The sequence below is a fragment of the Anastrepha ludens genome, chromosome 6 (assembly GCF_028408465.1).
Source record: "Anastrepha ludens isolate Willacy chromosome 6, idAnaLude1.1, whole genome shotgun sequence".
Classification (NCBI taxonomy): domain Eukaryota; kingdom Metazoa; phylum Arthropoda; class Insecta; order Diptera; family Tephritidae; genus Anastrepha; species Anastrepha ludens.
The window spans coordinates 93,821,135-93,846,328 of NC_071502.1; the positions used below are offsets into that span (position 1 = coordinate 93,821,135).

Below are 25,194 nucleotides of genomic sequence, written 5' to 3' on the forward strand. Positions count from 1 at the left end.
ACAGTTACGTTACGATTCGCAGCATCTTTGAAGAAGTACGGTCCAATGATACCTCCAGCCCATAAACCGCACCAAACTGTGACCTTTTCTGGATACATTGGTAGCTCTTGCAATTCTTCTGGCTGATCTTCACTCCAATATCGACAATTCTGCTTATTTACGTACCCATTGATCCAAAAATGAGCTTCGTCGCTGAACTCAATTTTTCGATAAAAAAGTGGATCTTCGGCCAACTTAAACTTTCTTAACAGAACACGCATTTTTATAATGAAATTCAACGATTTGCAAGCGTTGTTCGTTTGTAAGACGATTCCTGGTTAAATTATAGACCAAACTGAAGATGTTTGACAGTGAAACAAAACACGAAACGTGCGTCAGCTGTTTAAATCAACTGTTTAGCTAAAAAATCACTACAAGGCATCATCCGGAAATGATAAAATGAAACCAAATGATAAAGCTGACTACAATTCGCATATGTCTGGTGTAGATAGATGCGACCAAATGATCTCGTACTACTCTTCTCCAAGGAAGAGCATACGATGGTATAAAAAAGTAATTTTTCATATTTTGGATCTATGTATGTGTTTCGAACTTGTATAATTTATACAAAAAATTCCACAAAAATGTAAAGTTTATCGAGTTAAGAGAGTCTCTTATAAAATCATTAATTAGATTACCAAAACATATTTCAACTGGTAAGCAGCCAATATCATCAGAGGCAACATGCGGTTGGCAACAAAAACAAATAGTTCATCTTCTTTAGCTTTATGCTTAAGAAATACTAATCAACATTATATTGAACTAATTTCGACACCAGAGAATAAAAAAGAAAATAAAACATATCGTCGTTGCAGAAATTGTACAAAAAATAAAGTTCGAGAAGAAACTTGTTACAGATGTAAAACATGTCCTATGTTTTGAATTTTATCATTTGCTTCTTGTGGCAAATGTTTTCTAAAACCAAATTGATTAGCTCTAATTAACTAAAATTTTTCTTACGGTGCTACAAATTTTTGTTCTTTGATTTTGGTATTAAAAGAAGATGTGTATAAAAATAATGGGAAAATAAAGTTATAGTTTAAAAATATACCTATTTCATTTTTTTCGTACATTATTTTCAAAAAAAAAAACGCTAAATATTATAACGTCTATTATCGAAGCTATAAAAAACAAATGACGGCTATGGACGTATACAATTTTTTAAGAAAAAAATCAAAAAATATAAAAATTTTAATTTGTACGCATGAAATCTTCATCAAACTCCTCAAGAACTAACTACTTGGTAAAAAAACAAAAAGTACGTTTTTGGAAGTACCAACTGATTTCCAACTGAGCGTCAAACGTGTTAACCTTCAAATATGGGGCATTGTCTATTCAAGATGAATTCATAGAAATAAACCAAAACACACCAAAAAAATATTATATTCTTCTTCTTCACAAACTTCATTTATTTCCAATGCAAACTCCTTTTATTCAGAAGAAACTTAAAGTAAACAGATTCAAATACCAGTACCTGCACTAACTTTCGCAAACTCCTACGCCTCTGCGACGGCAGGCACCTCTTTTACCACTTTTCTAAATTCCGATACACTACAACAAACCACACCTCCCCTTTTCAACGTTTCCGAAAGCCAACTGATCTCAGCGCATTTGCTCTCACAAATCGGTGCATGTCTCGAAGCTGTCGCACTACTCTCCACCGCATTCGCACTAGCATCGTTGTATACACCAAAAGCCGTTGCCTTATCGTCTTGCTTCACGACGACCCACAACAGTTCGGGCACTGGGAATTTTCCATGTTCACCCGCTGCCGGTTGTAGATAGAGCTCCAGCTGCTCACCATTAGCACCATGCAGCACTTGAATGCCATGACTACCCACATAAATATCCAATGCTGCATTTTTAGTTGCGCGATGAAGTGCAAGTATATCTTCCTTGAGCGACGTCCATGCCGTAAGATCGTCATGTGCAACAAAGTAATTCCAACCCAGTTTCTTCACTGCGTGAAATTGTGTACTGCTCAGCAAGAACTCATCCACATAGTTGGCTTTATGTAGGAATGGTGCCCGTTTCAAATGTAGCGCTTGGCGTATACGCTCATAGATCTCATCAAAGTGTAGGCCACGGAAGAGCTCACTTTTGTAGCGTCCATCGGGATGACGGCGTTTGGTTAGGAAGTCTCTGGGCAGTTGTTGCTGGTAAACGGAATCTGGTAAAGTTGTTCACAGTTAAAAAAAAAAAACAACAATGATGCGTGATACCTAACGTAGCACCCCACTTACCCGTGTCACTCAGCTTAACATGCGCAAATATTGTACGCCCCTCGCCTTCATCGTAGCATGCCTCGCCAATAATGTGCGTCAAATGATCCTGTGGATTGACGTAGCCAAATGCCACCGCTGTCCATGCCTGATTGGTGCAACCATTCACAGTGCTTAGCACCTCTTCGACAACACGCAAATCGCAACCAAACTGATCCACCGCTTTCGGCCCCTTCTTCGCATCCGATACGCCGCCACTCAATGCACTAAACTTGCCGCCGCTTTCACATTTCACATTCAAAACCTCCGCGCGGTTATAGTTTTTCAAATAATTAGGACCGCATGAGAGTATGGCCTCTGCGCCAGCGGGTAAATGCACACTTGCGTATTGTTGCTCTGCATCCACTTGCGTGGGATACAACTCGCCGTTGGGTTTGTAGATCAATGGCCATTGAATGCGATTGTAGCGTATGGAGCCGATGGGCACAATGCACTCATCGAGTGTCTTAGCTGCAGCTAACGCAAGAGTTATAAGAAAAATTCCATAAGCGACTAAACCCATCTCGAGTTTGCAAACTTTTGACTGAGATGCTGTTTACAACATGAAATTTTATTCAATTCGAGTAAGAGATTTCAAACGAAATGCTTGGAAGCTTCAGTTGTTTCCTTATCAGCTTTGTTCGTTTGGTTTTTCTTGACCGCAGAACCGTTTTTTTGTTTCAATGCATATTTATGGGTTTTTTGTTGAAAATGTATTGACCTCAAGTAGCTGATAATTTCAAAGGTGAACAATAATATGCATAGACGTATATACACTAGTGCTCACATTGTTGAATAACTTTAACTTTTTGCAATATTCGCAATATTTTCCTTGCCAATATTTAAAAAAAAATATAGTTTTCTTCCATACAAAAGGCTTTGCCTCATATGGAAAAAAATCTCAGCATCGAAAATTTAAAAAAAACAGCGCTATTTTTCCCTTTACACTAAAATTCAATTTTAGGAATTTTTTATAGGTTGGGGAATGAGTGCATAGCATTTTTACCGAAGACATTTATTCAAACAAAAAACAATAATTATATCAACAAGTTAATCAATTTTATATTCGCCGTTGCTCTTTACCACTTCTTCTCACCTCTGGACCAATTTGTTGATGCCGTTTCGCGAAAAATCGCCCGATCTAGTGTCAAAAAAGTTGTTGAGCCAGTTTAAAGGACCTTTTTGTTATCAAAGGTGACGCCCCTCATATGGTTTGGCAGGGAGCGGAAAAGGTGGTAATCAGTTGGTGCAAGGTCCAGAAGATACGGCGGATGCTGAAGGACCTCCCATTCGATCTCTTGGACTTCTAGTGAGGCTTTGACGACTTGTGCAACATGGAGCCTAGCTTTGTCGTGAAGATGTATGGTTTGACCAAGTCGATCAAGACTTTTCAGTCAAATAGCCTCATTCACACGGTGTACCTGGGCAATGTAGAGCTCCTTGTTGAACGTGGCATTCTTTTCCAGTATTTTCCAGCGCACCGTGCCCTCCCAATCCCACCAAACATATTTCATGATCTTCTTTGGATGAACTCTCGGCTTTGGCGTATCTCCTGGAGCCACTTACTCCTTTCTTTAGTAAAAATGTCCAAAAAGTTGGTTTTTGCCCCTTGGGTTATCCATTTCTAACTTAAAAATTAATAAAAAATTAAATAACTCAAAAATTAAATTAGCATAGATTTGTAGAGCAGAAAGAGTTCCTTGGCCAAACAAATCGTTGTAAAATAAAAGAAAATATAAAAACGCTATGAAATTACTCCCCAACCCAATACAAAGTTTGGAACTTTGATTTATAAAATTTTTGTTATACAATTTAACGTGAACAATCTTTCGAGTATTGTAAAATGATATATTTTACATCCCGCTTCACTCCGTTTGGGAGCATAGGGCCTCGACAAGACTAACAGAATCTCATGAATAAGTGAATTTCGTAGTTAACACATAGTTAACAGAATCTCTTCAACTGGGTAATTTTGTAGGTAATACTTACGGATCCTATATACAATAATCCTTCAAAATTACTAATACAAATGGTTATTTATTGCATATTATTTATATAATAAATAATTTTAATATTTATTTAGCTCCTCCAGAGTATTAATCGCATCCTGTGATGTTATTGGGAATCACTATATACTCAGGACTCATAGCATCTCCCGTGATGCGCGCAATACTCTGGTGAACTCTTGTCATCACCACTTTCACCTCCCTCATTAGCTGTCCCTGGACCTGAAATTCCGCTCTTTCTGGCATCTAAATAATTAATAAAGAGCTTATAAAGTTATAATTCATTACTTCAATAAGATTCTTGTATAACCTTTTTTTTGAAGTCCTTGAAATTCCTTTCAACCTTACTTTCTAGGTCCCTTAAGGTGGTCTTTATTTCCCCCAAAGATTCACGGATATCGCTCCGCATTTCTCTCAGTTCTTTTTGTAAAGCAGCCAGAGAAACTGGTTCACCTGAAATAAGTGTTTTTTTTAACAACCTCGCAAAAAAATAATGGTAAGAATTAAAATTTATTAAAATATAAAAAAATTTACTTGGAACCGCAGTAGCATGGTTGGATATCGTTGCGCTGGTGGAATGTGGGACTGCTGTACGCCTTTCGTAGGGCTGCGATACAGCAAACCGCTTACGCTGCACGGCAGACCCTAAAATGGAATTAGTTTTAAGTATGAATATAAGTATTTCGAATTCTGTTAATATATTTTTATATTTATACCTGTAAAAATAGGGGGGCCCGAGCGTGGTGGAGAGATCATTTCGCTTTCCGAAAAAAAAATGTCCTCCATTGTACTTAAAAAAAAGAACGAAATGAATTATGTAGAATGGGGACAAGAATAAGCTTATTTCTATCATTTATACAAAAATATTTATAACTTATATCACTACGACTAATTAGGACTACATTACTTAATATTTCACCTATACAAATACCTATGTAGCCCTGACATAGATTCTACTGGCTCGATAAAATAATTTTCTAAATTAGCAATAAGGAGCGCTTTAAAACTGTTGGTTTCCTTATCTAATCCAACAATTTTAATGGGCCCCTTGCTGCAAAATTTTATTAGGTTTATTAATTATTTTTTTTAAATGCTGCATGTAGTTCTCAAATTTGTACGCGGAAAAATTGTCTAAAGGACCAAATTCTCTAACACAATCCGAAAGGTGTAACAACCCGTGAACATTATAACTTATTAGATGATCGCCATAAATATTTCCGAACAAATCAACAAATTCCTTTAACAATTCATTGGCGACACTCGATTCTACGTTAAAAGATTTCTCACAAGAGAGAAATCGAATTCCGGCGTGTAGTAAAAGAAAATGATAATAAAACCTTCAGTCTTTCAAAACAAATATCCCGGTATGTAATAAAAACTGCGGGAATTCAGTTGACTTCCAATTACTTATCTGGTCAAGGTCTCGGCTAAGCCGGCTAAACTCAGACGGTACGAACCTGCTAAGAAGCAAAAGCTTCTCATTCATTTTCGTAACGTTACCTTTCTTGATAAGTAGCTGGAGCAACTTTTTTGTTACACCCAAATATACCAAATGCATGGGTTCAACAGGAAATTGTGAAACCATGCCAAAGTTAAAAGATTCTAGCAAACTTTCTGCTTGCTTAAATTCTAAACTATGGTAACTTAAATCTATTCTATTTTTAAATGAACTATCTGATCTTAAATCCCCAACTTGCTGTGGGAAGCTTACCCTTCTTTGTGTATAGACGCCCTCGATCGTGCATTTGGAACAGGAGTTCTTTGCCGTATGCGACTTAACTCCTGTAACAAATGCACGAGCGGGGGCGTCACAACTAAATAGTCTTATATTATATTACTTCGCAGTATATATGTACATACATATATTGCATATTTAATTCATGTACACTACGCAGCGGACTAAGGGAATATTAAAATAGGGAGTTAAATAATTTTCTTTAGACATATTGAAAAGATTTGTTGCCCATAGCTATGAGAACACATATGTATTTGAGGTTAGGATCCCCGCACTGATCCTGTATGGGCAACAAATTGCTTTTCAACCCTTATTTCTCACAAAAACACACTGCGCAGTGTATGTATGGATGCAAAAGCTATGACCACCGGCACTGGTCATGCTTTTGGACATTTTATAAGCGAAAAAGAATTTTTTCATGTTGAGCAAACTTACCAAAAGAAAGATGCCCGCTTTTTGCCTTATTGTTTTCTTCTTTTCTTGCTTTTTATTTATTGCGGTGTGAAATACGTTTTTCTGAAAATAAAAATACATTTTATTAGTTTAAATATACCTATATGTTATGTATATAATTGGAAAATTTAATAAAAAATTGTTCAACTTACCTTTTCGCTTGCAGATTTTCACCGAATTAAACGCGATTCTTTTTTTTATTTCTATTTTCGCGGATGTCATTATGACATTTGCAACTTGGTTTTTGCTGTCACTTTCGCACTCACTATAGTTAAGTTTAATAAGTATTCACGAAACTTTGAGGTAAATATACGTATAACCCATCAAAAATGACAACAGAATTAAATGTGATTGTGTGGGTATTATTGGAAAAAATTGAGTGAATGTGGTGGTAAAATTGGAAAAACTGGTGAACGTTGGTTTGCAGGGCACTTTGTTTACATTGCCAAATTCTGAGTATTAATAAAATAAATTCAAGTCGAGCGATAGTGAAAGTTGCTTGAAATGGAGTGAATCATAATCTGTCATCTTTATGTTAAAATATTTATTATGCACAGTGTCTACCAGAGTTTGTAAGGTCATAGAATCGCGCTAATTTTCTTTGCGGTACACAACATGGGGAGAAAGAAGGTTCATGTAATTTATCAAAAATTTTCTATGTTTGTAAGCAAATTGAAGAGGCCTAAGCGATAAATTCCCTTAGATGCGGGCACTGGGTTTGATGGGCCGAATGGAAATTTCATTAAATAAATGCAAATATGAAATATAGCATAATAGAAGAGACACAGATATCCCATGAATTTTGTAATTTTTGGGCTAAATTCACATAATCGTTAAAAAGTTGGGAATAGGGTTAGTGGCTTTCTCACTACAGCACACAATTATACACAAATTCACTAAGAAAAATTGCAGTTTTATTGCGCAAAGAACACAATTGCAAAATTAGAACTATTACGAATCCGAACGGTAGTTAATTGCAAATTGGTTGCCGTTGAGAGCGACCTCTGCGGTTATATGTATATTGCATGAGGCATATCAACAAATAAATGAGTCTCGCTACATCGCATGAATTTTGTAAAACGGCCAAATTCATGTAATCATTAAAGAGCTGAGGTTAGTGTTAGTCGTTCTCCCACTTCATTAAACAATATTTCACAAAACAAAACTTGCATTTTTATTGCGCAAAAAAACGCACAGTTGAAAAATCAGAACGAACTATGCGCAAAAAAATACGAATGCCGAACGGAAGAAAATTTTAAAATAGCTGCCATTGAGAGCGACCTCTATGATTATATATTGGCAGCTGCATAACCAACAAACAAACGAGTCTCGCCATGTCAAACAGCTGTGCGACAAAGAGTGGCCACATTTTTACATTTCTTGCTTATCATTTCGTGTTGCGCTCATCCTATTTTAACAATGCACATACAAATCTATTTACATAATTTCACATTGCACAAAAATACGCTCTCTCCTACTGCCAGCTGCATTTATCGCTCAATTATCAAAAATTCTCTTGATTCCCTTTTATGCTGTTTCTTTCTATGCTGCATACAGAGAACGCCAATGGTATATATTAATTAACGTTCTCTGGACTGCACTTTGCATGCATTATTGCAGAAAATATTTGCCGTTTGTTATTGAGCAGTGCATTCGCTTTATTGACACAACACATTGCCGCTGTTGTCGTCTTCGGTCGTGAAATTATTATTAATAAAATAAAGCAAAAATCCATACACACATATGTATGTACGTAAGTGAAAGAGTGCGGTCGGTGTACAGTGTACATATTTAGTAAGAGTTGATACATAGTACAAATTTAGTGAAGTGTGTAAACAAAAGAGCAAAACTTATCAAGTTCATTTTGTGCTGTGTGGAAAAGGCATTTTGTTAGATGCTTTTATCAGCGCTAATAGATAATAGAAAAATATGTAGAAGAAGAGTTACGGCATTCGGTAAATGGTGAGCATATGACTTGCTCATCACTTGTAGCTATTATACAAAATAATAAAAAACACTTATCCACACACACAAATACATATCAATTGTAATAGTGCTGCATAAGAGATTCCTTCGTGAATTTGCGTTGCTAAAATGCAACAGAGTGCAAAATTTGTATGTGCATAAATAGTTTTCGTTCGGCAAACAAACACACAGCCTGTTTGCTTCCGGTTTCGGTACAACGCTCGCGGTGGTTACCTGGTGGTGGTGGCAAGCGAAGCCCTAACAGTGCGCGCCTTAGCACGTCCGCCCCCTTTTTCACAGTTTTCATTTTATGCGCTTCTGGCTAATCGACGACGTACTCGTCATTGCACACAGTTACATATCAACACATCTCACATTCGAACTCTTTGCTGACCCACTTTGATTGCAGTTTGCGGCTATGCCTTTCTCATCTATTCGATCGCGTCTCTCCTATCGTCGGCAGAACGATGATGCGGAAGTGGGTGTTGTTGGCCAACATCGACGTCGAGACTATGAAGGTATAACCGGCAGAGGTGAGTACAAGCAATGCTTTGTACCCGAAATGAAAAATTATTGAAAATTATTAAAATATAAATGAAAATAAATTATTAAACTATTTGATAAACGTAACTTATTTATAACTCTTATTGCAATTAAGAAATTCTTTGCCGTACCCGTATGAATCAGACATCTGTGTTTTTAAGGGAATTTTTTTATGATATGATTCACTTGTTGAACCCAGTGAACCTAAATGAGATCTAAGTGTGTGAATATACTCGTAGTTTGTATGTAAATTTTCACTGATACGTTCTCAGCGTGCAGTAAAACTGAGTAAATAATTTTTAATTCAAATACTGTGAAAGCTAGCGGATCTGGATAAATAATGGCATAGCCCTATCTGGGTTAATAATTTTACTTATCGCATATAAAGGGTGGCTAAGTTTCAAGGGCCGGTGTTGATTTTGAATAAAATACAATTTTTTTAGGAAATTATTAACAATTCTCTTTATTATGATAATATTGGTACGGCTCAATTACATATAGAACAAAATATCGGCCAAATTGCCGCCGCGGTCCGATGGTCCAAATTTTCGTTGACACTGGGGCATAATTGAGGTTCTATGCCGTTAATGTGCCGAATTATCTCATCCTTTAGCTCTTGAATTGTTGCTGGCTTATCGACGTACACCTTTCTCTCAAATAACCCTAAAGAAAGAAGTCCAATGGTGTCAAATCACATGATCTTGGTGGCCAATTGACATCGCCGCGGCGTGAGATTATTCGGCCATCAAATTTTTCGCGCAAAAGAGCCATTGTTTCGTTATCTGTGTGACAAGTTAACAGAACGTTGAAACCACATATGGTCCACATCCATATCTTCCAATTCGGGCCATAAAAAGTTCGTTATCCTCTCACGATAGCGAACACTATTCACAGTAACTGCCTTACCGGCCTCATTTTGGAAAAAATACGGCCCAATGATGCCGCTGGCTCACAAACCGCACCAAACAGTCACTCTTTGTGGGTGCATTGGGTTTTCGGCAATCACTCTTGGCTTATCATTCGCCCAAATGCGGCAATTCTGCTTATTGACGAATCCACTGAAGTGAAAATGTGCCTCATCACTGAAGATGAAGTGCGCGATATGCATTTTGACTTGAACGCCCGTTTTCATAATAAACCTGAATAACTTTAACGCGTTGCTCGATTGTGTATGTTTCCATGGTTAGTCCAATTGAGTTAGTCTGAAATTGAAAAATATCAAATGAAATGCAGAAAAAACTTGCCGTTTAGGTGTGGTTCACATTCAACATCGGCCCTTGAAATTTAACCACCCTTTACTTGAAAAAATGTATACTCTTATGCGAACCATATTGGCAAAAAAAAATTACTCTTAAGAAAAAACTTAAAAAAAAAAAACAAATGCCTCTTTAACACTCTAACGCCCAAGAATACCTATGTGTATTTATTCTTCTAAAAGTCTGTTGGTAGCTTTCAAATACATTTTTACTAAAAAAACGAGACCAACTTAAATAATATTGTAATAAATAAATTAAAATAAATAAAAATTGTAATAAAATTATATTATTTTCAATATATATTTGAAATATTTTTTACAAAAAAGTAACAACAACAAAAACAAAAACTGTCCTACACTGGATGGATTTCACGATTAAAACTATTATTATTAGCTGAGAATTTCTCTGCTTGCCAAACATCAAAGGAGAGTCACAATGTGTCAAACGGGAGCTTTTCCTACAAAATTAGGTATTTTTGTACAATACCAAAGGTATAGTTCAGCCCAAAACCTTTTCTTTTTGGTTTTTTTTTTCTTTTTTTATTTATTTTTTGTTTTTTTTTTATAAGGAGGTTGATACATTATGAAAGGTGCCGTCACACCAATGGCATGCGTGACACTAACACTATAACATTCCTCCTCATCGGCTCAAAGGCAAATGAAGGTTAGCTGGTACCAAACTATGGAGCTACGCCAGGCGAAAGCCTTTTTGTTGAGGGTCCAACCAAAAGAGGTTTAGAAACTCATAACCCTCCGTAAGGATAAACTGATGAGATGCTCACCGGCGTTCTCACAGGCCATGGCAGATTCACCTGTACAGGATTGGTTATGGTCTGTCTCTTGTCGTTTCTGCGACCAATCTCTGGAGACTCCAATACACCATCTCTTTGAATACAGCGCTAATAGCGCGGTGAAAGGTGTGACATCTCGGCCAATTTCAGGCAGAAGAAAGGTACATGCGCTCAGTCCAACCCAGCTTTTTCATAAACCTAATAAGGAAAATAGGTTTAGATGAGCTACTATGAGGAATAGAGGGTTCAAAAGACCATGAGGTCGAAGTGCAAACCTCCATTTAATATATCCACATATCTATCTATCAGCTCAACCGCCTCGCAGTTTCCCGCAATGTCACTATGACCAGGTACCCAGGTTAGCCTTATGTCAAAGAGTTCGGATGCAGTCGAAAGTGGAACCAGGCATTCCCTGACCAGTTTCGAGTGCACCACAATAGAGCCTAAGGTCCTAATTGCCGCTTGGCTATCGGAGTAGATGTTTACCTTCTTAACAGTTATTTCGCAAGTAAGTAGCCAATCAGCTGCTTCTTTGATTGCGGCCACCTCTGCTTGGAATACACTACAGTGATCCGGTAACCTGAATTTGAGTCTGATGGGGAGTTCTTTGCAGAATACTCCACCAGCCCTAACATCCAACTTCAATCCATTCGCGAACAGGTTCACTAAGCCCTGTCCCCTAGAAAGTTCCGTTGGGACTTATCGAGGGTATACACTAGTCCGTTATCGGAGGGAGAACCCAAAGTTTCTGAGGATACTTGAGTGTACGCAAGTGAAGTCGGGCCTGAAACCCAAACCTCTCAGCCTGATTTCGGTACGTGCAGCGGCAGTTTTACTCGTAGGTATTATTACAGGACACAATCCATGGGGTCAACATATTACCACCATTAGAATCATTGCGAACACGATTTGCCTGTCCTGCTTAGAGGAGGCGGACGCACTGAAGATTTTCTCTGTGAGTGTCCCGCATTTGCTAGTGCAAGGCTGCGAATTTTGGGTTCCGATGTCATGAGAAAATTCCTTCGCTCAAAGTGGAGGATATTTTCAGATTTGCTCAAGAGCCTGGAAAATTCTCACAGGTCTAACTACCTCTATTTTCCTATTCTATCCTATATCTTTCCTTCTGTTACTCCTCTCCTTTCCTCCTTGACTATCGACCCTTTAACTTTCCAGAGCTGTAAATACAATGGGCTTTTTTAGCCTGAATGTTTTAGGAGTTACCAAAGCTCGCGGTGCTTCCTGGCTCGACTTTTCAAATTTCAAACAAAAAACAGGTAAATAAAAAGTTACAAGAAAATGTGCAATAGATGGTAAGTAGTTTATTGAATCAAAAACTTTTCTACACTACTTCGTATAGTCTCAAGGTTTGTCCTAATTACAATTTTTGTTTCTTAAAAGCTTCAGCTATGTCACAAGCAGGTTTAAAGACTCCGATAGCGGCTAAATTTCGAAAATTTAAAGGTGTGTTCAAGCACGCGTGGGCGTAAGTAATGAATTCGCGCAGTCACATGTGCGTATGATGGCATAAAGCGCCTAAAAATAGACTTAGCTTGTTTGTGTGTTAATGTGGCGATTCACCATATCAGCAGTAAAAATATTGCCGTTCCAACTGTAGGAACTGCAGTTCCTATTAGCTGAATATACGAGTACAAATAAAAGACAGCATGCAAGCGATTAAGTGAATATTTTTGAGAGTGGCTGTAATAACCACGAATGCACGCCTAAAGTTAGGCCAGCAATGTCATTAAAACTCACGTTAAATTACAAGATAATTGAAAAAAGAAGTGATTTGCAGCGACACACCTCGATGATAATCGCTGAATTCAATTCTTGGCTAGCTTCAACTATTCAAGCGAGTGTGAGTACTTTCGCACTTTAATCATATAATCCATAGTAAACCTCTTCGTATTTTCATTTGACCTGTATGCGCCACTCCTTTGCGGTCATTTTGCTATTTTTTCTGTAGTTAATGATCTTAGAAAGGACACACCGTATATATGGAGCCATTTCAGGGATGAGTTGTAAAAAAAAAGAATAAAACAGCAAAATTTAATTAAACTTAAATTGTGAAAACTATGTTCATAAAATTTTATCTATTCTTTTTAATTTTCAGCTTCTCATATGTATGTATGTGTGCATGAACTTACTCCCAGCGACATTACTAGCCCCGTACCATGCGATGCGGGGTTTTCTTTGTCGCTAAGCGGTTAACTTTTACTTGTTAAACATTTGCGGTAATTTTTTGTTTTTCGACTTGGATAAATAAACCTAAAAACCGCAAACCCCAGTCAATTTTAACTACATATTCACATTTAGAAATTCATTTTTCAAGTAGTATATCAGCTTTCATTTGTTGAGACGCCCTTCTTTCGCCTATATGTATTATAAGAGGGTCGTTTGAAAAGTCCCTGCAAAGTCAGAGAGATGGCACAACTAGCGCGTATCGAGTTTATATTTAGTTAGTAGCAGCTCTTGAAAGAACACACACCAAGTTTCAGCCAGATTGGTATATTTCTTTGTGCTTGCCGTTCGTTTGAAAAGAGGAAGTCGAGTGAATTTCCTTTTCCATCACGACAACGCATCAGCTCACGCCTCAGCAGTTGTGAACGCAAAAGTAATGAAAATAGGATTTCAACTGGTTTAACAACCCATCTATTCTCCAGACTTGGCTCACTCGAACTACTATTTGTTCCCCAATTCGAATAAATGGCTGGCGGGAAAGAGATTTTATTCAAACAAGGAGGTGATTGCAGAAACAAATGGCTATTTTTCAGACTTGTACAATTTTTTTTTATTCGGAAGGCATCAAACAAACTATTTAGAACAGCGTTGGATAAAGTGTATAAGCCTAAAAGGAGACTATGTCGAAAAATAAAAAAGGTTTACCACAAACAATTACGTACTTTTTGATTTTGCATGAACTTTTCAAACGACCCACGCATATATTTCCTTAAATCTTCTATCTTCTAAAGCTGCATTTAAAATTCTCTATTGTTCTTGGTGTCGTTGGATTATTTTTCTGCTGCATAATGGACCCATAGATCTTCTACAAGATTGAGGTCAGCACTGTTTCTTGGCATGCTTAAAGGTTTTGTATCCATTCCTTATATTTTTCGTTCATTCAAGTGCAAAATTTTAAATTTAAAAAAAAATTAAAATTAAATAAAAAATTTATAAAAATGCAATTTAAATTTAAATTTGAAATTAAAAAAAAGTACAAAAAAAAAATGAAAAACAACAAGTCTCATAAAATTATTACTTCCTTACAGCGCCACCCCTGCGACATAATACTGAATCGTTTAAAAAATCTCGCCTTCAGTGCACTGCGGACGGGGTTCTATAGGATATTTGCTATGATAACGTCATCATCTTCATCTGCAATGTTTTTAATGCACCTGCAGAAGGGGGCATCAACCGCAATAAAAGACGTTTCCATGAATGGCCAAGCGATGAAACATCCGGATATCCAGATTTTTATCCGATCAAGGATTGCCACTCCAGCAGCATTCCCCAAACATTTATTCACTTTCGAAGTTGACTTAAATCTGTCAGATATTTGTTTTCTTTTTAATGAGGTGTAAAAAAAATGTCAGAAACATCTCAGAGGTGCCGTCACACCAATGGTATGTGGGGCACGCTCTCCCTAATACTTTAACAATCCTTCACCTCGGCTAATTCTACCCTGGGACTACAAAAGTATAACATCTGGGTAGAGCCGCGTTTATGTCCAAAGGCACAGCAGGTTCCTGCGTCCAGGTTCCTTCCCTGTAGGCATATGAAGGCTATATGCAATATCAATGTCAATGGAGTCAGCAACCAATGACATTAGTCGCCTGTGATTTCCCCCGAGCCCTCCTACATTAGAGAGGATTCGCGTCAGGGCACCATTAATAGAAGCCGCCTTGGAACTTACATTTACTAAATGCCTGAAACAAAGTTTCGTGTCGATCCAGACATCTTTTTCGAGATTATTCGGTGACTACTTAAGTTCAGCTCAAAGGACTTTCGCCCTCCAGCACTTATTAGAACTGCTTCGGTTTTGTGACCTGCTAATTCTAACGTAGCCGTTGCACTTTTGCTTCAAGTAGTCCAGTTTTGTATCAACTACCACCAGGGCAATATCATCGGCGTATTATACAATTTCGGCGTTTGCTGAAGCTTCTCCTTCAGAACTGCATCGTACATGGCGTTCCACAAAGTTGGTCCCAGCAAATTTGGACCCATCTGCCAGACATAACTGCTTGAGATGGGCCTCACCTAGCCCATTAAATATGAGTGCTCTTCCTTAAAAATCGTCTTTTTGGATAGCTAATTAGGTACATCCTGAACAATGAGAAATTTCCATTTTCCCGATATTTTTGGTCAAATTAAAAGATATTTTGATTTTCGCTCATGTTTGCTACGTTAATTGATATTTATGCGGAAAAAAAACAACCTCGCATACTTACTAATAATTAATGACGGCGAACAACTTTGTTGCATTGAGAGCATCGAGTGCGGCGCTAGTAGTGTCGTCGAGTGTGAATAATATTACCTTTCGTTTTTGGGCTAGTTTGTTTAATTACTGGCAGTCACGACATGTTAAAATTAAAAATACAAGTGAAGAGCATTGCCGAGAGTATGAGTTTTATTAAAAATAAAACGAAACTACTTCAAATCAGTCTCGAACAACTTATGAGTATTTTTTACATATATGTGTGTATGTATGAGCTAAGGTTTATGACATTTTTCTAGTATTATTAAAATATAGCAAGAAATGTAGGCTTTCATAATATTATATATAATTTTTTTAATAGAAATAATTTACATTATTCTCAAAATAACTGTTTTTTTTTAATAAAACAAAATCAAAAATAATTTAATGTGGCCCATGAGGGGATCGAACCCGCGACCTTCGCGTTATTAGCACGACGCTCTAACCAACTGAGCTAATGGGCCAGCTGTGTATTATTAGACAAATGCATCAATTGAAATCAGAGCTATTGAAGCAAGTAAGAGTTTATCTACAGCAGAGAAGCGAAATACTGAGACCAGAATACTCTCATTGCATACCAAGATTACTCTCATTGTATACGAGAAATCCCATTGCATACCCAAATACTCTCATTGCATACCAAGAATACTCTCATACTCGTATGTAACTATACTCATATGCATGCTCGTAAGTCTTATCACACAATGTGGATGTTTTCTTTTTTATTCTCGTTTTGTAACTAAACATTTTTTAATTGCTTGAGTGCCCTAAAGCACCTACAAATTACTACAGGTATTCCAATTATTTTATTAAAAGAACTTTTTTTGCCTGCATGTATAATATGTATGTATGTACTCGTAGAATCAGCTAAAACAAAGCCGAAATGCTTTTGTGTAATTTCCCTTCCATGCAATTGAATCGAGTACTAAAAAATTTCTAAATTGTGGTGAAAATTTGAAAAAAAACTAAAAAAAAAGAAACTTAAAAAAAAGAAACTTAAAAAAAGAAAATTAAAAAAAAAGTGTTAAAAACAAATCGAAAAAAATTGATCTGCGCCCAACGTGGGGCTCGAACCCACGACCCTGAGATTAAGAGTCTCATGCTCTACCGACTGAGCTAGCCGGGCATACCAATACATCGGTTAAAAAGCCTTCTTCTAGTCACTGTCACTATAGGAATTTTTACAAGGGTTGTAAGAAAAAGTATCAAAAATAAAAAAAACAACTGATAATCATGAAAATCATGTGGAAATTCAATTTAATTTGTTGAATAAGCAACGTACTTTGTAAACATAGACTAATTTTAAATTGGACGACACCCAGTTGAGTTCATGAAAATAGTAGTGAAAGAGCTTCCTATATTGAAGATCCATTCCTAATATTAACAGAACGTAAAGAACCGAATGTAAATGTGGAATTTTATTAAAAGCTTTCTTAATATTATAGCTTCTTAAACAAAAATGTTTGTAATATAAAAATAATAGCGAGTTCAACTTCCAAATTACTTTTATTATTATTATTATTCCATACTCCTTTACGAGCTTAAGGGGTTACATGGGTTTCGTCGGGTAAAAAAAGGCCTATTTTCAATATTTTTCTATACAAAAAAGTATTCATTTAATTCAAAATTTTTTCTGTATTATAGATACATACAGTAGAAGCCCGATAAGTACAATTGGAAAATTTCAGCAATGATTGCACTTAGCGAAAAATTGCACTTTTGCGAATTTCTCCTGTGGATCGAGGAATACCTAGGGAAAAATATTTTAACTCTATTCAATGCAATTAATGAGCTCAAAAGGTCGATATTCAAGAAAAATGAACACATATTTATTGAAATTAATACAAAGAGATCAATGCGGAAGGACATATGAGTGTGTGCTCCAAAATTCAATTATTTTTTTTGGAAAAACTTTGTTATTTTCGATTGCGTTTTCTCGTAACACTTTTCAAGTGCTTTTGATCGGATATCATGCAAACAAGCGATCTGACTGAATGACAGTACATCGTTCTGTTCATCCCACTTCAAAATTGTATTGACACAGCCAAAAATCGATTCATGCTGGACTTTTTCGGTTGTTTCTTCTTGAGTAGTATCTTCGGGTTCATTGGCTTCACTATCACCTTCATCTATTCCTAATTCCAAAACCCAATTGCGGATTTCATCTGTGTCTGCTTCACCCACATAGTTTTCGACCATCTCATTTAACCGTTGTAATCCTCCAACAAGAAGGGGGTCGTCAATTTCGATATCCAATGGCATATCGTCTGGATTAGATTAATCGCGTCAACTGTTGGGCTTGTACCCAATACGCTTTTCCAGCATTTAGCGATCGTTTCAGGGAGCAATTTCCCCCATGCTTGGCTCAACATGATCAGGGCGGTTTTCAAATCAATTTTCTTCAATAGTTCATGTAATGAAGAATCTTTTTCACTAATTATGGTTTCCATTAGCAATGTTTTGTATTGAATTTTTGTCAAGTTAGTAACACCTTGATCCACTGGCTGTAAAATCGCTGTGTAATTGGCCGGTCGTTAATGGTTTTATTTTGTGGCTGCCATCACCATTTCAACACAAAAGAACACTGATTCGATCTTTTGAAACTTTGTTGGTTGGAGCACTCTTTTCATCTTTCGAAACGTAGGTTTTATTTGGCAAAAGTTTCCAAAAGAGCCCCGTTTCATCAGCATTATATTATATATTTGTGATGTTACATATCCTTTTTCAGCGATTTTCGCCGTCAATTTTTCCTTTCCTTTCCTGGCTCAAAGGCTTCTGGATCACAAGATAATGATTCACCAGTCACAGTCAAATAGCGAAGTCCGAAGCGTTTCTTGAATCGCGAAAACCATCCATCACTTGCATTGAATTGTTCTCCATCCTTTTTTATTTCATCAAATATTTTTAATGCTTTGCTTTTCAATACCAAGCTAGAAACAGGAGCATTTCGTCGCCGCTGATTCATGAAAAGCTGGTACAAACGCTTCTCGAGCTCTGGATGATTGCCAAACCGCAACGTTTTCCGTTTATTTCCAAGTGAAAATGAATTGTATGCATTTTCTTTTAATGAATGGGATTGTTTTTTTATTCGGCAAATCGTTGCGCAATCAACTTTGTATTCGAATGCAAGATCTCGTTGTTTAACGCCTTTTTCAATTTTTTGGAGAATCTCATCTCTTTCTTTCAATGTAAGAAAATGCAGATTCTTTTTCACTTTTCCCATGATTTTATTTGATGAAAGCAAAAAAAATGATTCAAACTCCGAACGATTGTTTTACTCTCAAGAACCAGCTTGAAACTAACGCGTGTTGAATGTCACAAACGATTCGATGCCATATTTTATGATATCAGCGCTACAATTTTACAGTTATTTGTAAAAATCAAAAATCACAAAGCGTGAGAACAGTGTTTTCGGTCGCAATAATTCCGAGAACCATAACTGTGCATAGCTATATAGCTGTGTCTTCGCGCGTGATGAACGCAAATACATTGCCGTATTAAGTAAAAAATTTCTTCGAACAAGAATTCTTTTGCGCCCGAAAATTGCAATTTTTTATTGCTCTTTTCGAGTTTTCTATGGACTCAAAATCGAATTGTACTTTCCGCGAAATTGCAGTTATCGGTATTGCATTTATCGGGCTTCTACTGTATTTAAAGAATAATTTCTGAAATTTTCAAAAAAAAAGTTAAAACTCCTCCATAGTGGGTTAATTCCGGTGACCCCTCGAAAAAAAGGTGCGTCCGCGTTGTCAGCATAACTCTTGACAGGATCATCTAAAATGAAAAAAAGGTGTTTTAGTAAAGACTATAAACTCGTGCTTGAACGAAGGAAAGAAAAAAAGTAAAAATTGGAATTTTGGCAGACATTTTTCCAAAAAAAGTATGAATTTCGGCCAAATTTGCTTGACCTTTTTGTTTTTTTTTTAAATAGTTGTAATTGAAAAAAAAATCCTTCGTCCAAGTACGAGTAAATTATATCTCGAACACATGTGTAAAATTTCATCAATATCGGTTGAGTAGTTTTCGAGAAAAACGCGTTTAAAGTTTTGAGTAACAATAAAAGTGGCTTGGAGCGCACACCTTCCAAAGGCTGTATCGCCGAAACTATTGTATTATTATGATCGACTTCAAAATTTAGGATAATATTCTTGAGATTTCATAACAACGGTCCGTACTACTTCTAAGATGTGAAACTTGCATCTTTCAGTGTATACTCGACGAGGAAGGCCGCCCCCATATGTTCCCTAGCGGATTTAAGTACGGAAATCGTAATGGCCTCTCTAGCACTTCAATCTGCTTCTATTGCGTGGCGCGAGACGCAAATATGCTAGTGTTATCTTGCTAGAATATGGAATTAGGTGCTCCAGTCAATCAAGACTTTGTCGAAGAAATTTGCGTTCATACGCCCGAAAATTTTGCACTTGGATGTTCTGCTTAAACTTGACCTTAGCTTAAACTAGCCTAAACCATCAAAGAACCACATCCAAAATTTGGCTTGGCAGATAAACACTTGAGGCCCTTCAAATCCTCTTCTTCTTAAAACAGAGAATCAATGGAGCGCGTAAAGGGCAAAATAAAAATCTCCATCAATCGGAACTATTTTTTTTTTTATTTAGTAAAAAAGATATTCAAAAACAGAATTGAACGAATAATTTTGTGCCACTTTGTACAACAAACATATGTACGTGTAAATTCAAGTGATGTTATGCTCAAGTTACTCATTTCAAGATATAAATATGAAAATTCTTAAAATCTTCCGCAGAATCGTTCTCTCAAACACTCCATATGGCGCCTCATCGGATAATGTCATCGTCCAAGCTTCTGCGCCATACGTAGGATGGGTATGAGGAGAGCCTTGTAGAGTGTTAGTTTTGTTCGTCGAGAGAGGACTTTACTACTCAATTGCCTACTTAGTCCAAAGAACGTCTTGTTGGCTAGAGAGATTCTATGTTGGATTTCCGGGCTGACATTGTTATTGGTGTTAATGCTGGTTCCTAAATAAACGATACAACCTCGAAATTATAATTGTTTACAACCTCGATATTATAATTGTCAACAGTGACTTGGGTGCCGATACGCGAGTGCGCCGACTGTTTGTTTGACGAAAGGAGGTACTTCGTTTTTCCTCGTTCACCACCAGACCCATTCGCGTTGTTTTTCCCGGCATTCCAGGTGCATGCCCTCAAATTATAGTCTTTAGTTCGTTTGCAGAGGTCATCATCAGCAACACTTTCTTTTTTTTTGAAATTTTATATTCAACATAAATATACCATACTCGAAGGCGCCAGGAAGTCATTAAAAAAAAGGAGCTTCACTAAATATTGAATTTGAAAAATGTAAATTTAAACAATTGAAATTTACTTCGAAGAAATAAATTTAATAACTTGCACCTATATTATGTTCAGGCTGAAATACACACTGTTCCTTATCTTCATTCCAAAAAAGAACTTGGAAATCAAGAAAAATATCTTTTGACCCTGTCCCTGTTATTTTTTCCAACCCATGTATGTATGTAAATTTTTGTTCTCAAAAAAACATTTGTTTTTTAAGATAGAAAAAAATTAACTTGCGCCCAACGTGGGGCTCGAACCCACGACCCTGAGATTAAGAGTCTCATGCTCTACCGACTGAGCTAGCCGGGCTAATGTCACGCTAACAGCAAAATTGCTAAATTATAGTGAAGCAACGTGCAAAATTGGTGGAAAAAATAAAGTAACAAGTTTGCAAGCAAGTGTTCAGTTAAGAGAACTTCATATGCATGTAGTTTGTGTGCGTGTCAGAGCACTTACAAAGCAACCTATAAGTAAAGAGATTAACTAACAGTATATACGAGCAGTAAGCCAGGTAGCCGAGACAAAAAATGCTTACATGTATAATTGACAATTCGTTTGAATGCATTGGTAGAAATTTTTTATTAAAGGCCTCTTCTTTTCGCCAAAAGTTAGCAAGTGGCAAATAGATGAAGCAACCTACATTGCTGTTGTTGTTGTTGTAGAAGCATAAGCAATTCCCGTGCATATACGAGGAATGCTGCTGAAGTGACAGTCCTGGTCGGATATAAATCCGGGTCGTTCCGGTTACGTAGAACCGACTGTCGTGGGAACGTGGCAACGTACGTCGGCAACGCGCCTTATATTACATAGGTACATATGTTGGTAAGGCAGTGTGGCCTAATGAGCTATAGCCATACTTGCTAGCGGGCGAATCTTACTCGATAACATTGTTGTTGCTTTCGCATGCAAGTTTGGTCAAGTTATTCGAGCATAGAGATAACGAGCGGGGAAATGGCGATTAGAAGAGGCCCTAAGTGTCATTAGTTTTAACCCGAATGAAATTACTTTTCAGTTGTGGAAACTAAAAAAAAAAACAAATGTCATGAACTAAGTTTGCTGACTCAATTGTGATTGTGTGCCATGCGACGATTTTGCAAACAAAAACAAAAAAATAAAATAAAAACGGAAAACTGTTGGCAATTGCGTGCCGTACTTCACTGCTGCCCACAGCTCACATTTGTGGGCATCATTTCAGTAGTCCAAACCACTTTTCTGCTTCAAGCGGGAAAGCGTTTGCGTCCAAATGCCGTCCCAACGCAGGGATAAGTGGTTCACTAGACAGGGCTAGTTTACTGGGCGGCAGCCCTTGGTCAGGAAAAACCCGAGTCATTCCGGTAACGTAGAACCGGCTGCCATGAGAATGTAGTGTTGGGAACTTAGTATTCGCCGACTCAAGCAGTACATATCTCACGGGCCTTCATTTGTTATTTAAACAATATGGCCCAGGGAGTATGAAAACATTTAGAGCTTTCAAAGGGGGTAGCCTGGTTTATAAGGTCAAAAAAATCAATTTTTTTTTTCGTTTTAAGCGATTCCTAATATATTTCAGAATATTCACACAAAGTCACAGAGCCTAATTCTCAATATTTCCGTAGATACAAAGCCAAAGGTAGGCGAGCGTTAGGTAGTTACGCTGTGACCGGGCAGCTATAGTACAAACTTTATCTTCTTTTCTCGACTTTTCATTTTTATGATTTCTTTGAATTGGCGTACATGAATGAAAAAAAAAACTAATGAACCTTTTGAAATTAGTCATAGCTTGTTCCCTTCAGTATTAAATTCTCTTCTATTTGAACTACTAAAATAGATAAAAAAAAATTTTCAAGATTTTTATACCAAGTTGAAGTGATTTTTTTTTTTTTATAGAAAGACATTTTTTTCTTTAAAACCTCCAAAAAGTTGAAATTTTGGAATTTCTCTCAGTTTTCTTAGTTCATCTAGAATAAAAAATTATAATAATTAGAAATCCATTTGAATTTTTTGCTTTAGATAATAATTACGAGCTGTATATTGTACGCCAGTTGGAAACTCCAGCGTTGCAGCGCTCTACTAATTTCTATGTTAAACATTTTTTTCAACTTATTTTAACCAGTACAAAATTTTTTTATACTTTTTAAATGTTCATTAAAAGATAGAAAAAGCTTTGCAGTGCTAAATTAATTTTTTCCTTAAAAAACAAAATCGCAAAGAGATGCAATTTTTAGGCTCCCCCCTTAAATAACCGGAAGAGAATATTTATGTTAAACTCCCTCCATTTTAGGACTCAACACGCAATTGCGGATTTGTCCAGATTTCTCACGACGATAAAATACAATTTTCCTTGCGATATGTGTTCTGTGGTGACACATTTTTCCACTGGTAATGAATCATTTGCCAGCAAGCTGAAACGCAAACGGAGTAAGAAATGTTCATTTGAAAAGGATTGGGAAAGGAAAAGGTTTAAAATAAGCTAGCAATGGGTTAATGGAATTAAACTACTAGCACATATAAATCCACAACACATACAAATTGTCAAATAAGAATGTTGTCTATCGCTGGCTCAATTTGTACACTGTACACTGGGGATTAACTGATATTGTCATATGAAGCGATATCTTAACACACTCTCTCTGGCGGAACGGGTAATGTGTACAAATTTTGCGTAGCTCTCGCGCTCGCATAGCTAATACCTTTTTTGCTTGCTTAGCTACAATTTACGTTGTTTCTTCGTTTGATACTTTTTTTTATCCATTTAGTTTTTGATTCAAACCAAATTTAAAAATATTTTGCGCCCCCGGGTGGGCTCGAACCACCAACCTTTCGGTTAACAGCCGAACGCGCTAGCCAATTGCGCCACGGAGGCAGTTATTTACTTATAGTCAAAGTTATTACTTGAGTACCGCTTGTCTGTGTGTACGCTGTATTTACGCTAAGTGGAACGTTAATGCGTTGTTAGTGCACGACATATTGACTACAGTTCAATAAGAAGGTAGTAAAGACGATGCGAAAAGTATTAAAAACGGTTTTTTATTACTTTTACTGCTGTTTTTTTTAACTAAGAGGCGCAACGAGGATTATTGTGATGGAGATAAAAGGCGTCTCTTGGGAATTTGCTGAAACAAAAATTTTTTCTTGAATATTAACAAATTTGGTAATTTTACAGTAGCTTTCTGCCAGGTCAACTCGTGCTGATCAATTTTTTCCTTAAATCGAGCACTAAACAAATGATTTATTTTCAATTAAATAAAAAAATATATATATACATACAGCTGTTGACAGCTAATTAGAAACGACAAAATAAATTTTCCATTTTCCTTTTAAACACGTATTTTCATCACTTTTTGCCAATTTTATTTAAACATATGATAAACTTAAAAACTAGTGGAAAACAATTTAATCGCAATTCTTTATTAAATATATATATATTTTTTAAAGCATATGAAATGCACGATTTGGATAGGGCAACTAATTAGAAACAGTAATGTATTATCAGATCAACATAAAGATTATGTTAGTATTTGGTTCCATAACCCTTTTGCTTCAACACTGCCTCACATCGGTTGCGCATTGATGTAGTGAGATTCTGACAGCGCGCCACAGGTATTGCTTGCCATGCCGTTTTTACTTCGGCAAAAAGGACATCCATATTTGGGATATTTTTTGGCACTCACGGCTTTTTTAACGTCACCCCAGAGATGCTCTATTGGGTTTAAGTCCGGACTGGATGATGGCCATTCCAAAACATTGATGGAATTTTCGTCGAAAAACTATTTCGTCAACTTTGCCGTGTGCTTTGGATCATTATCCTGTTGAAACTTCCATGTAACAGGCAAATTTTCCTCAGCCCACGGCAACATTACATTTTTTAGTATATCGACGTATTTCTCCTTATTTAAAATACCATCAATCCTATGGATTGGGCCAACACCATTCCACCAGAAACATCCCCACACCATGATTGATCCTCCACAACGCTTCACTACCCGTGAAACGTAGCGAGGATTGAATTCTTGGTTGATTGGCCATCGAACATACTAATGGGATCTCGCAAAGACTACTCGCCGTCTCCTTTGTATCTTGGTTAGAAGGGGCTTCTTGCGTGCTGCTCTGCCATGCAGTCCAGATTCGACCAGACGCCGAGCAATTGTCCTCTTGGATATTTCGAAATTATATTGATCTTGAATTTCCCGTTGGATGTCAGTGGAAGTCTTTTTTGGGTCTCTTTTGGAGATGATTGCTATCTTGCGGTCAATTTCTGCTGAAGTTTTCCGGAGCCTTTTCTTACGTGGAACATTGTCAACAGTCTTAAAAAGTTGGATATGCTTTAAGGCGTTAAAAACCATTTTTTTTGAGCATTTGA

At 36.8% G+C, this 25,194-nt stretch overlaps 2 protein-coding genes and 4 non-coding genes across 7 annotated transcripts; all 6 read right to left on the reverse strand.

The window, feature by feature from the left end:
• Positions 1–1,416: 1,416 nt before the first annotated feature.
• LOC128866003 (uncharacterized) lies at positions 1,417–2,855 on the reverse strand. The gene is made up of 2 exons (XM_054106455.1): positions 2,283–2,855; positions 1,417–2,209 (listed from the first exon to the last, which is right to left on the reverse strand). Exons 1-2 carry the CDS (start codon positions 2,821–2,823, stop codon positions 1,536–1,538), a joined length of 1,215 nt encoding a protein of 404 aa, XP_053962430.1. The 5' UTR covers positions 2,824–2,855; the 3' UTR covers positions 1,417–1,535.
• Positions 2,856–4,389: 1,534 nt separating this feature from the next.
• On the reverse strand, positions 4,390–6,751 carry LOC128867893 (uncharacterized). 2 transcript variants are annotated; one of them, XM_054109476.1, is made up of 6 exons: positions 6,647–6,748; positions 6,477–6,557; positions 5,023–5,096; positions 4,841–4,951; positions 4,617–4,759; positions 4,390–4,552 (listed from the first exon to the last, which is right to left on the reverse strand). In XM_054109476.1, the coding sequence occupies exons 3-6, from the start codon at positions 5,090–5,092 to the stop codon at positions 4,397–4,399; spliced, it is 480 nt and encodes a 159-aa protein (XP_053965451.1). In that variant the 5' UTR covers positions 5,093–5,096; positions 6,477–6,557; positions 6,647–6,748; the 3' UTR covers positions 4,390–4,396. The 2 variants fall into 2 exon arrangements, with proteins under 2 accessions (XP_053965451.1, XP_053965450.1); XM_054109475.1 differs by having other exon boundaries at positions 4,617–4,951; positions 6,647–6,751.
• Positions 6,752–15,912: 9,161 nt separating this feature from the next.
• Positions 15,913–15,986, reverse strand: Trnai-aau (transfer RNA isoleucine (anticodon AAU)). Its single transcript has one exon. It is a non-coding gene; the product is annotated as a tRNA-Ile (tRNA).
• A 589-nt stretch (positions 15,987–16,575) lies between these two features.
• Positions 16,576–16,648, reverse strand: Trnak-cuu (transfer RNA lysine (anticodon CUU)). Its single transcript has one exon. It is a non-coding gene; the product is annotated as a tRNA-Lys (tRNA).
• A 4,443-nt stretch (positions 16,649–21,091) lies between these two features.
• Positions 21,092–21,164, reverse strand: Trnak-cuu (transfer RNA lysine (anticodon CUU)). Its single transcript has one exon. It is a non-coding gene; the product is annotated as a tRNA-Lys (tRNA).
• A 2,459-nt stretch (positions 21,165–23,623) lies between these two features.
• Positions 23,624–23,697, reverse strand: Trnan-guu (transfer RNA asparagine (anticodon GUU)). The gene has a single exon. It is a non-coding gene; the product is annotated as a tRNA-Asn (tRNA).
• Positions 23,698–25,194: the final 1,497 nt, after the last annotated feature.

Coding starts and splice junctions, on each gene's coding strand:
- LOC128866003 (XM_054106455.1), bottom strand. CDS start 2,823: ATGGGTTTAGTCGCTTATGGAATTTTTCTTATAACTCTTGCGTTAGCT. Junction 2,210..2,282: donor TGTTAAGCTGAGTGACACGG/GTAAGTGGGGTG, acceptor CAACTTTACCAG/ATTCCGTTTACCAGCAACAA.
- LOC128867893 (XM_054109475.1), bottom strand. CDS start 5,092: ATGGAGGACATTTTTTTTTCGGAAAGCGAAATGATCTCTCCACCACGC. Junction 4,952..5,022: donor GGGCCCCCCTATTTTTACAG/GTATAAATATAA, acceptor ATTCCATTTTAG/GGTCTGCCGTGCAGCGTAAG. Junction 4,553..4,616: donor TCAAGGACTTCAAAAAAAAG/GTTATACAAGAA, acceptor TTAATTATTTAG/ATGCCAGAAAGAGCGGAATT.